At 40.5% G+C, this 13,620-nt stretch overlaps 1 protein-coding gene and 1 pseudogene across 2 annotated transcripts in view; both read right to left on the bottom strand.

Moving 5' to 3' along the window:
• Positions 1 to 2,669: 2,669 nt before the first annotated feature.
• Positions 2,670 to 9,644, bottom strand: LOC100438574 (WD repeat domain phosphoinositide-interacting protein 3-like; annotated as a pseudogene).
• A 135-nt stretch (positions 9,645 to 9,779) lies between these two features.
• The window catches only part of MOCOS (molybdenum cofactor sulfurase), a 75,084-nt gene continuing 71,243 nt past the window's right edge, over positions 9,780 to 13,620 (bottom strand). For both annotated transcript variants that reach the window (XM_024236071.3, XM_054538204.2), the window contains exons 14-15: positions 11,665 to 11,769; positions 9,780 to 9,974 (exon numbers count right to left, since the gene is read on the bottom strand). In XM_024236071.3, the coding sequence (XP_024091839.2) occupies positions 9,822 to 9,974; positions 11,665 to 11,769 (258 nt within the window). In that variant the 3' untranslated portion in view covers positions 9,780 to 9,821. The remainder of the gene's footprint in view (positions 9,975 to 11,664; positions 11,770 to 13,620) is intronic.

Raw genomic sequence — 13,620 nt, 5'->3', positions numbered from 1 at the left:
CAAGTTATTTGTGAATAAAAATAGTTTTATATCTTCCTTTCTTTCTTTCTAAATAATCTGTGTATAAAAGACAAAATCACAATGAAATATTAGAAATATTCTAATGAAACATTAGAAAACATTTTTATCAGAATGGTAACAACAATACCATACTTCAGCATTCTGTATATGCTTACTAAGCCACATTTGTTAATCACATTGCTCAAATCTTTTATAGTTTTACTAATTTCTTGTAGGCTATTTCTGTCAATAACTGAAAAAGATGTATTCAAACTTCCCTCTTGTGATTACAGAATTCTTTATTTCTCTTCTTAGTTCTTCCTATTATTTTTTTAACCTTAGTTTCTAGTTGGATTAGAATGTTCTTCCCATTTTGCTTTATATCTCTTGAGAGTTTGTTTTGAGGAACATAAAAATTTAGAAGTCTTTCTTACAATTTTTAAAAATTTAGGCTGAATTTGTTATATGTTTTGTTTTTTAGTCCTAATAATGTTTTTGCTTTTTTTTCTTGCCAGAGGTTTGTAGTATTTTTTAGGTTTTTAAATTATGTTTGTTGCCCTTTTGTTCTATGTTTCATTAATTTGTTTTCTGTTAGTTTCTTCTTCCGTTTTCTCAGAATTTATTTTGCTATTAATTTCTCTAACTTTTTAAGATGAAGTTTTTAGGTTTCTCCTTATATAAGCATTTTAGGATATAACACTTGTTCTTTGTATTATTTTAGCTTAATTTGCAAATTTTTATGTAATATTTTAATATTGGTATGTCCTAAATGTTTTCTAACTCCTATTATGATTTTTTCACTTATGAGCTATTCAAAAGTGTTTTAAAAATATTATGTATATATCCTAGTTATTTTTGTTTTTGATTTATAATTTGATTTTGTTGTAGTCAGAGAATGTGGTCTGTATGATACCTATTCTTTGAAATTTTCCCTAGGTCTAGGTAACGCACGGTCAATTTTCACAAATATTCCATGTAAAAATATGTATTTGCTCATTGTCTGGTTAAGGATTCTATGTATATTCACTACATGAAGGTTCCTTTATCATCTGTGTTCTTCAGCTGTATCATGGCCTTACTAAATTTTGTTTGCTTTATTTATTGTTCACTGAGAGAACTTTCCCATCATAATTGTGGATTTCTCAATTTCTTCTTATAATTCAGTCATGTTTTGTTTCATTGTTGTGTGGCCCTTAAGACTCTAGTATTGTGTTCCTATCGGTTTAGACTGTTGTATGTTGCTGGAGAATTTAACCCTTTATCATTATGTGGTGACTTTATCCCTAAACATGATTTTTTGCCTTAAAGCCAAATAATAAACCAGGGATAATTAAAATATTATCGGTTCTAATGTATCTATACCAGCTTTCTTTTGGTTAGTATTTGCCTGGAACATCTTTTCCCATTCTTTTACCTTCATCTTTTTTGTTTCCTTGGTTTGTCTCCTTTCTGCAGCATATGGATTTTTTTATATTCAATTTAACCATTCTGCTTTACTCCCCTCAAAACATACCATTAGTTGTTTACATTTTTGATATTACTAATATACTTGGATTTGTATTTTCCATATGATTTTTTATTTATTGTGCTTTTTCTATGATTTTTTTCCCTTCCTATCTTCTTTTGACATGATCAAGTATTTTTAATTCCATTTTTGCTCAATTGATTTAGAAGCTATCAACTCTATTTCTGTTCTTTTAATTCTTCTCCTAAAATGCTGACACACTTCTTAACAAAGTGTCAATGTAACATTGCCATGGTTAGGAAGACCTGCTGAGAACTTGACTGTGCCAGATTGAATCACCACTCAGCCACACCCCACTGTGTCCCTTGGGAAGTCACTTTTGGCCTCCTGAGGGCCAGTTTTCCCCTTGGGTAAAATAGTGATGATAATAATATCAAACTCTCAGGGTTGTTCTGGGGAATAAGTTAATTACCTAAAAAGGCTTAAGACCATGCCGTGTGTAGAGCAGGCTTTTAAATTAACTGTAGTTATTGTTATTGCTGCTGTGTTACTCTCACCCTCCTTCTAATACAAGAACTTTAGAATTCTTTAGCATGACCAATGACAAAATGTTACTTTCTGATAATTTGATTCTTTTTTACTCTTTAATTAGTCATTAGTGTTACTATTATTGTTTCATTCTGTATTTTTATAATTACTCTTTTATCTATTTCTTTACTCATTATTTCTCTTTCCTTATCAGCCCTTGATTCTAAGTTCAACTTTCTTCTCCCTGAATTACAAACTTTAGAAGTTCTTTCAGAGGAGATCTACTTTGGGTAAACTATCTGAGTTTTTGAGACTCAGCCGGGTTCAGTGGCTCATGCCTGTAATCCCAGCACTTTGGGAGGCAGAGGCAGGCAGATCACTTGAGGTCAGGAGTTCAAGACCGGCCTGGCCAACATGGTGAAACCCCGTCTTTACCAAAAAATACAAAAATTAGCCAGGAGTCTTGGTGCACACCTGCAATCCCAGCTACTTGGGAGGCTGAGGTGGAAGAATCATTTGAACCCTGCAGGCAGATGTTGCAGTGAGCTGAGATTACACCACTGCACTCCAGCCTGGGTAACGGAGTGAGAAACTCTCTCTCTCAAAAAAAAAAAAAAAAAAAAAAAAAAAAAAAGGAAAGAAAGAAAATATGTATTTTCCCTCTTGTTCTTGTCTGATTGATAGCTTAGCTTCACTGAGCAGAAGACCCTAGAAGGACTGCGATTTTTATCTCAGCACTTTGGACAGAGTCAACATTCTGTCTTCCGGTCTATTGTTGCTTTGTAGGAATTTATCTCTTTGCTGAGACTGCAACTTAAGATTCTATCTTTGTCTTTTGGGTTTCTATGGTTGCATTACACTGTGCCTATCATGGATTTGTTTTTATGTATCATGCTTAGGACTGTGCTTCCTAAAGTTGAGAATTCATGATTATCCTTAATTCTTAAAAATTCAAATGTACTCTTTGCCCTGTTTTCTCTATTTTCTCCCTCTGGGACTGATTTCAACAGTTAGTCCTGGTCGAGTCTCCCTCTCTTCATTCCCTTTCTTTGTCTCCTCCATGCCTTCTGGACGTCCTCTTTAGATCTGTTTTCCAGATCCCTCTTCAGATGTGTCTCAACTGAAGCTCCCAGTCCCTGAGTTTTGAAATTCAATCATTAATGTTTTATTTCATGTTAGCTTTGATACTTTTTCAAACTTGCCTAATATCATGTTCTTTTCTTATGTCTTTAATTACTTATTTAATTTCTTCATTTCAATATTTATGTTTGTTTGTTTTTTTGAGATGGAGTCTCACTGTCACCCAGGCTGGAGTGCAGTAGCACGATCTCCGCTCACTGCAACTTCTGCCTCCCGGATTCAAGCAATTCTCCTGCATCAGCCTCCTGAGTAGCTGGGAATACAGGTGTCCACCACCACACCTGGCTAATTTTTGTATTTTAGTAGAAACAGGGTTTTACTGTGTTGGCCAGGCTGGTCTCAAACTCCTGACCTCAAGTGATCTGCTTATAATGTAAGAACTAACATTTACATACTTGTTCATTTCCCCACTGTAGACTCAGTAAAAATGATGGAGTCTGTTGCAAAAACAAACTTGAATTTTGTCCATCCTCTCGACCCAGTCCCCAGGTTTGTTTGCAGGTTGTCAGTCCCAGCAGAACTAACGAGGACAGCCAAGCAGTCAGCATGGCCTACTTAGAGCCACTGAGTGTCTGTAGTACCTTGATGAGGATTCTGTCTTTAATACCAAAATGGGAGTCCTTCTTAGGAAATCAGACAATCACGTACGGTTTCTGACCAAGGTCCCTGGGCAGCCCCGCCAGCCTGTGATCCAAGAGTCCCATGGGGCACTGGCACCAACCCCAGGAGTTTCAGGGACAATGAGTGTTGGGTGCTGTTGCACTCATGGTTGAGGAATCACAGCTTGTCGTAGATCATTTCCAGAAACTGCGGATAGATGTCTGGGATGCATTCACTTCTGGAGTTGAATAGGAATTTGTAGTAGCCCCCGTCTGCACAAATTGCAGTGACCGCATTTGGCTCTGCTCCAAGGGCACAAATGCATGGAGAGCCCAAGGGAACCAGAAACTTGGAGAAACGCCTTTGCAACTAAAGGATTTTGGAAGGAAACTAGCTGACACCAAATTGGACTGCTTATTCCTTCAGTCCAGCTGCAAAAATGTGCTTCAGCTGCAAAAATGTGCACTGTGCTGTGGTCACTGGATATGCAGATGAAGGACGCATCTTGATTGAAGTTAATGCAGAAAACATTAGCTACTTGAGATCCTCTTCATAGTTCCTGGATTAAATGTCCTGATGAAGTATCAACTATTCTTATAAGGGTCCCTTTTGTGAGTGTGGTTGCAATTCTTGTTCCCTGGAGGTTGAGTGTGATGCAGCTCAGGATGCCCTCAGGAGCGGGAATGTCCACAGGTGGCTTCTCTGTGCTGGCCCAGTCCACGAGCTGAACATGGCCCATGTGCGTGCCTAGCAAGGCCAGAAGAGAGTTGTTGCTACTGGAACAGAGGACAGAGGCCTTTAGGGTTTTAGGAGGTTTCAAAGATGTACAACTGATGGGGGTTCTGTGTGAGTGCAAACACCTTAATCATGGAGTCCAAAACAACCACAATTCTATCTCGCTGCAATTTGACTGCCTTGACTTCTGTAGCAAATTCTATTTCATTAACAGTCGTCTTTTTCAGTCATCTCAGATCATCACTTTGTTGGGAAGGCATTTTGGCTTTTTTCCACCAACAACTAAAGCTAAATAGTTGCAGCAAAATAACATTTCATTATGGCCAATTCTTCCTCCTAGAAATTTTTGTTTCTCTTTTTCTTTTAATGGATTGGTGTTATAGACTCAGAATCCGTTTTCCATCCCACAAGCAAGGCATCCGTGGTCCTGGCTGAAGCCGGTGTCGAGCAGCTAGTTACTGTGGGAGTTACAGGGTAGGAGGATCATGACGCCACTGGGCTGGCCCTCCCATTCTCAGCAAGCTGCCTGGGGAGGCTGCCTGGCTGGTCCGGTCCCACCGGGCTGGTGCTAAAGCCGCCCCAGGAATGGAAGTTTTATAGTATTGTCTTTATGAAGACAACTTTCTCTCAAGCCTGAGCACCATTTGCCCTGAACAAACATGTTTGTTTTTATCTTCTGGAAATTGTGAATTTGGTGACTGTATGCTTACCCTCCCGCCCCCCGTCTTTTTTTTTTTTTTTTTTTTTGAGACGGAGTCTTGCTCTGTCGCCCAGGCTGGAGTGCAGTGACGCGATCTCCGCTCACTGCAAGCTCCGCTTCCCGGGTTCACGCCATTCTCCTGCCTCAGCCTCCGGAGTAGCTGGGACTACAGGCGCCTGCCACCATGCCCGGCTAATTTTTTGTATTTTTTAGTAGAGACGGGGTTTCACCGTGTTAGCCAGGATGATCTCGATCTCCTTACCTCGTGATCGTCCCGCCTCCGCCTCCCATGTTTCCCCCTTTTGAAGATACCAGCATGCTCAGATTCAAATTTTAGGTCCACCTCTGACAAAATGCCTAGAATATTATCATGTGACCCCATTCTGTTTATTGTATACATATTTTCCCTCCCCTCAAATGTTGTTTCTCCCTATTAAAGTGTTGTTATACTCCCAATAAATATATAAACCTACTATGTACCCACAAAAATTAAAAAATAAAAATTTAGAGGAAAAAAGATATTGTTATAGTACTAGATATACTTTTGCAGGCCCACATTTTAAAAAATGAATAAAGGTGAGAATAACTCCAAATTTAGTAGCTGTAATAAGAGAAAAAAATAGCTTGCTTTCTGAAAAAGCTAAAAGGAAATTACAATTCATGAGTTCCAGACAACACCACCAGCTACCAACATAACAAATCTTTCAGCCTAAGTGCAGGTCCCTTCTCTCATCCATCTGCCTTTGGTGTAGTTGCAATGACAGAGATGGTACCTCAGCAGGCTGGCACCTTTTCTTGCCCAATGTTTGCTTTTAATTTTTATTTCATTTTTTAAAAATTTTTATTTTTTTGAGACAGAGTCTCACTCCGTCGCCCAGGCTGCTGTGCAGTGGCAGGATTTCCGTTGACTTCAACCTCCGCCTCCCAGGTTCAAGCAATTCTCCTGCCTCAGCCTCCCGAGTAGCTGGCATTACTAGTACACACGACCATGCCTGGCTAATTTTTGTATTTTTAGTAGAGATGGGGTTTCACCATGTTGGCAAGGCTGGTCTCGAACTCCTGACCTCAAGTGATCCACCCACGTTGGCCTCCCAAAGTGCTGGGATTACAGGCATGAGCCACTACACCTGGCCAATGTTTGCTTTTTAAACAAAGCAAAGAAAATTGAGATGAATTGTTCCAAAATGTTTTAATTATCATGAATATCATGTCATACAAAAAAATAAAGAATAATACAACCAACACTCATGCACCTGCCATCCTATAGCTTAAACATACTATATCACATTTGACTATTACCTAGTCTGTCTTTCCTCAATTAGTGATGCCTCTATAGTGAGATCTATAAATGTTGGTTCTGTTTCTTTTGTTTCTGAAACTCTAGAACCTGTTCAGTACATATTGAATAAAAAAGCAACTTTTCACTGAAAGAGAAGGATAAGCGGACATCTTTCAACAGGAGAAAATAATCACTGCCTGTCCTTCTCCATCCACAAGGCTGAGGAGGGGATGAGGCTGACTCTCAATGGGGAGAAGTCAGCACTGCCACCCTCCTTAAAGGATTCTTGATGCTCGCCAAACTATGCAGAAGAAAACCTCTCTTCTGGCTAAAAGGACCATGATGCAAATGCCCTGAAAGACAAGTTGTTGTATGTTCTCACCACATGTTTTTTTAAAAAAGGACTTTTTGTGACTCCTGGAGGTTTGGTGTTAGAATTAAATTCAAGGGACATGACATTGTCTTCTATTTTTTTATACACTTTGAGAAGCACATAAGGCTGAACTCCAGGAGATAAAAACCAAGGAGGGGACATAAAATCATAAATGTCCATAAACTCTGAATATGAAGCCACTCTACAGATACACAAAGTACATTTTTAGCTGAAACTTCATACAAGAAATACTGAAAGTAGACACTAAAGAAAAAATGCATTCAAAATTCATTTTAAATTAATAAAATACATTTAATTAATATTCAATCAATTAATGATAAAAATAGGGCCAGCTTTAAATAATCAGTCTGTCAACAAATTTTGAGTATTGTCTGCTGACACTAGAGATATACTGGCACAGGATTTGTCCTCATGGAGCTTACAATCTAGTGAAAACAGATCACTGTTAAATCAGTAATTATAAGTAGATAACCAAATAATAGTGCTGTAAAGGAGAGGATCTGCATTAAAATGTCTGAAATCAAAAGCTGGGCACGGTGGCTCACACTTGTAATCCCAGAACTTTGGGAGGCTGTGGCAGGGGGATGGCTTGAGCCCCGGAATTCAAAACTAGCCTGGGCAACAAAGTGAGATGACATCTCTACCAAAAAAAAAAAAAGAAAAAAAAAATTAGCTGGATGTGGTGGTGTGTGCCTGTAGTCCCAGCTACTTGGGAGGCTGAGGCAGGAAGATCACTTGAGCCCAAGAGGTCAAGGCTGCAACAATCTGTGATCACGCCACTGCACTCCAGCCTGGGTGACAGAGCGAGACCCTGTCTCAAAAAAACAAAAAGCCTGAAATCAGTCACGAAAGTATCTACTGCAAAAGGTGACATAGCTGTGGATAAGAAAAACATATTCTTGATGACAAAAGTGAACTAATTTTTTTTTTTTTTTTTTTTTTTTGAGACGGAGTCTTGCTCTGTCACCAGGCTGGTGTACAGTGGCATGATCTCAGCTCACTGCAACCTCCACCTCCCGGGTTCAAGCGATTCCCCTGCCTCAGCCTCCCAAATAGCTGGGACTACAGGCACATGCCACCATGCCTGGCTAATTTTTTTGTATTTTAGTAGAGATGGGGTTTCACCATGTTAGCCAGGATGGTCTCGATCTCCTGACCTCATGATCTGCCCACCTCAGCCTCCCAAAGTGCTGGGATTACAGGTGTGAGCCACCGCACCTGGGCAAGTGACCTAATTTTTGTAGAACATGTCTTCTTACTTGTTTTCCATCATAATTAATGTGATGCATTTGTCAGCAGAAGGTCTTGGAAATGGGGCAATGTGCCATCTGGGAAGTTTCCTCCTGCATGAAACTGACCTGAGCAGGTGGATAAATCCATTACTTTAGGGCATTGTTCTCCTATCAGTTAGCTGATGAGGACAAGCCCACTTGCATGATGTGGCAGTGCTGAGTCTTCGAAGAGGTTGCGTTTTTAATAAGCAGTTCAAAACAATAAACCCCACTCCACCCCCACCTAACTTCATTTGCCTCTTCTTTCACTGATCTCAGGAACCCCTGAGTCAGAGTTGTACTTTTTACCCTTAACTATTCACAGCACTTGTGTGTGCAATCATTAGCCTCCATCTCAACAATCCTTGAGAACAGAGCACACCTCATCTTTCAAATCCCACCTAGTGCTGGGAACAACACAAAGTCCTACAAATGTGATAATGAAACAAACTGACCCTGAATCCCACAGGCTCTGAAGAGATAAGTTAGGGAAGCCTGAGCCTGGAGCCTGCTCTCCAACTGAGCAGCAGGAGAGAGGGGGTGGCACAGGCTTTCAAAAGATGCAGTGGGCCGTAGTGGGCAGACATTTGGGGGAGAAGTGACTGGAAAAATACAACCATCCAGGGGGAAGATGATGAAGGGACTGGGTTCACACATGGACAGCAGGCTTCAGAAGGACACCAGCAGAATGAATGTGGAGTGGATGTACTCACTCTACATTGCTCCAGAGGACAGGGTAGGACCCCAGGCTGGAAGTCATGGAGAAGCAGATAAGGCACACGCAAGCTCAGCACAGGGAGAAACTTCTTAGAAACTCAGCGGGATGGGTAACTTCATTAGAGAATGAGCTTTCCTCACTGGACATTTTCATCTGGAGGCTGCAGGAGCAGTGGTCAAAGATGATACATACATGATTCCTGAATGCCAAAGTTCCTCCCTCGATGGGACTTGGAGGCTCTCGGGTGGATGGACCAACACCATCCTGTGGGCTTGCGGAAGGGAGGATGACCACCTGCATAAGCACAGCCATCGCTGAGTGTAACTTCAGGCTCGTGAGCCATCCTCAGTGCATGAACTCAGTGGGGGACGAGGATGGAGGCCAGGGATGGGAAGCAACAGGAAAGGAATTGCTGGCCTGTGCCTTTGCTCAGAATATAAATATCCTGGTAGAAACTCCCCTCAAGGAATGTGGTCACAAGTTACCCTCTGGGACCCTGAGCATAAACCCACACCATAACGTACATGGGAGGAGAGGAGCACCTTCTCATACCCAGGATCACTGGGCATAGACTCCCTTCCTCACTACAAAGGGGTTGGAGAGATCCAAAGATGCTCTCTAAAGACAAAGTAACAATGTGAGAAAATGGCAAAATAGGGACCTGGAGTAAGTTCAATCCTCTCAGTGAACTTCATTAAAAATGTCATCTGATTACAAATGAGTATACTTCAAATACCTATGGGAGACTCACTGGATGTGGGTGCAGCATTCGTTCCCAAGGCCTCAGAACTGCTCTCCTGAGCACAGCCAGTGCAAATGTGCAGGGTGAGAAGTCAAAGGCAGAAGGAAGCAGGTAAGAGCATTCCCTGCCTCTAAAGAAAAAGAGCTCTCCTTATTCAAAACATCAAGTTCTACTGAACCAAGTTGCAGATCTTAACAATAATAGATATCACTGTAAAAGAGAAACTTTAATGTATGCTAAAATTTTTTTTTAGGAGGTAACATCCTGGTGTTTCTCAGATGCAGGTAAATCATGACCTTCCACATTCTCTTTCAACACAGGGAGCACCTGAGATCCTACAGACAGGAAACATGGGGAGGATAAATCCAATGATGTATGCATCAGGTACATGCCAAAGTTCACCTGTGAACAAAACAGCAACAACAACAAAAAAGGCTAGATTATTTCAGCGTTAAAATAACTTTGTAAATATTAATGTTTAACTAAAATCAAGTCAGATTTTTAAAGACATATACTGAGACTTGATATCTCCTATCTGTTACATAGTAGAATGCAATGGCACATTAAGAGAATCCTAACTTTAGACCCCAAAGATTCTCATCCTAAGGCCTCCTTTCCCTATGGTCGCCCCACACCTCTTTCTTGCTGGGCACATCTCTGTCCCACATGCCCTGAACTTCCTGCAGAAGGACCTTCTTCCTACTCTCAGCCCGTGACCACCACCAGGCCCATTTCCTGTTTGCTGCCTGATATAAAAGTCTTTTGGGGAAGACAGTGGCAAAACTCTGCATTTTCCTTGAGAAAGAATGATGCAGGTTAATTTCGTCAAATTCTCCTGAATAAGGATAGAAGGTCCAAAATGAAGAGTAGGTAAGTCTGCTCAATGTTAACCATCAATGCAAGTGAGCCACTCAGGACCCTTTGGAGGACTTGACGTGCTCTCCGATCTGTTAGTTCCTGTGATAACATCTGTTGGACACCCTCATGTTCCAGGCCCCAGGCTAGGGGATTGGGCCAGTTCCTCATGATTTGTACAAATGTGGGTGAAGAGTGCAGCCTCTGCACTCTCACTGCAACTGTTCCGTAAATCTAAAATTATTCCAAAATTTAAAAATAAAAGGTTCATGCACATGAAAACTGCAGTGATGCTGAGAAACACTATTTTCACGGACCTTAGTATTATATTTGTGCCTCCTTCTTTCTTCTCCTGGCAACCTGCATGGTGCAGGCTCAAGGTCCCCACACCCCAGACAACACAGCCTGCATTGACAGACATGCTGCTGTAACAGTCAAATGCACTACTCTGCAGCCCATTTCTATCCCGTATCCATAAGAAAACTTACATAAATCAAATGTCTATACTGTGAAACAAAATCCTGGCTTTGAAGAAACACAGGAAACAATGTAGCACATTTTACCATGAATTAACTTGCCAGGTTATTATTGGAAATAGATACAGTGTTTGCATTATTTCTGTTAATTTTCAAGAATTGTTCTATGTAGCCTGACTGCTTTTCTTGGCTTCCTGGAATTCTTTGAAAACAAAAAGTCCTAACATAAAGTATAAGCCTGAAAATAAATCTTTCTAAAGACTCAACACATTGGAAGTTCAGTTTTTATAATCTGGAATTCATAACAATACTTTGTTGTTTTAACCCTCAAGAAAATGAATTTCCAGGCTTAATGAATGTATTTCCAGTTTAATGAAATGTACTGACTCTTTCTATGCAGCTACTCTATTCACAGTAAGGCACTTTACTCTTCATGAGCTCTCTGTGTTAAAGAAAATAATGATCAAGACAATAGAATTACTTTACTTGTTTTTTTTTTTTTTTTTTGTACTCCATATCTCTTCAACAAGACTGGAAAGCATAAAAATACATGTAGTAAAACCAAAAAAAGTGAGAACTTGGATGGAAAGGAAAAATAAAATGAAACTACAAACAAGGATAGGTTAATGGTAGCCCAACAGCTTTGGGTGGGCAGCAAATCCCCCATTTAAAAAAATAACTCTGCACTATTATGAACATAGTTCTGGTATTGATAACACCAGGATTGGAAACCAGGTGTCGTATTTTGCAATCATGCTTACCTTTGTTTCACGACTCTCAGAAAGTTTTTGGAAAACATGCTGGTTTCGTTGCCCAGTTTGCTGGTCGATGCAAATCATCTGGCATCTGTGACAAGGCCCCAAAACCTGGCAGGTGAGAAGGAAAACACAGCATTGCCACAAAAGTGACCAGAGCCGTGTACCTCAGAGGGAGGAATCACACAGAAATGCCCAGTCCCCTAACTATGGAGAGCCAGAACGTGGCACCTGTTCACCATCTCTGCTGGGGAATCATCTGCATTTGTTTGTCAGCTAAAAGACCACTGCTTAAGGGCTTTGCAGACAAAGAAAAGAGGGACTGAGAATCTTGACGGTTCTCAGGAAATGTTGGAGAATGGATTTGAGGAAGAAAAGCACTCAGTGACTGGGAAGACAAATTGGAAAAAGAGAAAAGTCGCAGAAAGCCAGCACGGTGGCTCACACCTGTAATCCCAACACTTCGAGAGGCGGAGGTGGACCGATCACTTGAGGCCAGGAGTTTAGGACCAGCCTGGCCAACATGACAAAACCCTGTCTCTACTAAAAATACAAAAATTACCCAGGTGTGGTGATGCATGCCTGTAATCCCAGCTACCCAGGAGGCTGAGGAAGGAGAATCACTTGAACCCGGGAGGCAGAGGTGGCAGTAAGCCAAGAACGCACCACTGCACTGCAGCCTGGGCAACAGAGCAAGAAAGAAGAAAGAGGAGGAGGAGGTCGCAGAGCCAGCGCTGGCCCCTGTGAGAAGGTCATCAGAGAGAACTTTCATGTGTCAATGCCCGCTGACCCAGCAACTTCACATCTAAAAATCCAACCTAAGAAAGGAACCAGAAGCCCAACCACAGTCATGGACAAAGATTTATCCTCACATTGTTCATAATAGGAAAAACTTGTTAACATCATAAATGTCATATAGTGGAGAGAAATGGTTAAGTAAACCATGCTACATATATATGATGTATATGGTGCAGGCATTAAAATTATATCATGCAGGTATTAAAAGGAATCTATAAAAACCTTTAAATAAAATGAGGAATTGTTTTTATAACTGTAATAAGTAGGAAACAAAATTATTTTTAATACACGTATCTGTATGCATATGTATGTGTATGTATATATATCCACATATGTACATATATATATCCACATATGCACATATATATATCCACATATGTACATATATATATATATATATCCATATGTACCCACGCCTACATGCCACCCATACACAATACTTAAAACGCATTGTTACAGTTTCTTAATGCAGGTCATACTGTCTGGTGGAGCTTAAAATCCCCCATAATATAAATATCAAAAAGAAAGTATGCAGCTCAGCAATAACGAGACGCTTCTTTTACTGCACATGTAAAAAGTGCAAAGGTACTTGATTTTCTTAAAACCATTTTCTCATAACCATTTTCTCCTCCGCTCACTCAAAGGCAAATACAAATTATGCACTGAAATTAGAAACACTCACCTAATCTGGATGTGTCTTGGCCTGTTCCTGTTACTGGTGTGAAAGTTGCAGATACCAGGATGAAATCACTGATTAGACCCGAAGAAATTGGAGCCAGGCTGGCATGAAGGCAGGGAGTTCATGCTTGCATTTCTGAGATAACGACTGTCTCAAGGACTTTCTAAAATAATCCCACAAGAAATTCCTCCATGTCCTTCATGCATCTCATGCTTTTCATGATCCATGTCTTGCATGTATGCACATATTTCTAGACCGGGTTTATCACTAGACATTCTTTAGGACTGCAGCAGTTCAGATAAGACGCTCTTAAAGGAACATTTGGCCAGTAACAGCGTCTCCACCAATGAACTGATGCCAATTCTGGCTTTGAGCCTCAGGAACCAATAAATTCTGTTTTCAAGCAGCTTATATGAATTTATTTTTGCCAATAAAAGCTTTCCCTTACTCTCTCCTCTTCAGGTGCACCTGTGGCTTGCCATAGC

Source organism: Pongo abelii, chromosome 17, assembly GCF_028885655.2.
Source record: "Pongo abelii isolate AG06213 chromosome 17, NHGRI_mPonAbe1-v2.0_pri, whole genome shotgun sequence".
Lineage (NCBI taxonomy): Eukaryota > Metazoa > Chordata > Mammalia > Primates > Hominidae > Pongo > Pongo abelii.
This window is presented reverse-complemented; position numbering and strand designations above follow the sequence as displayed.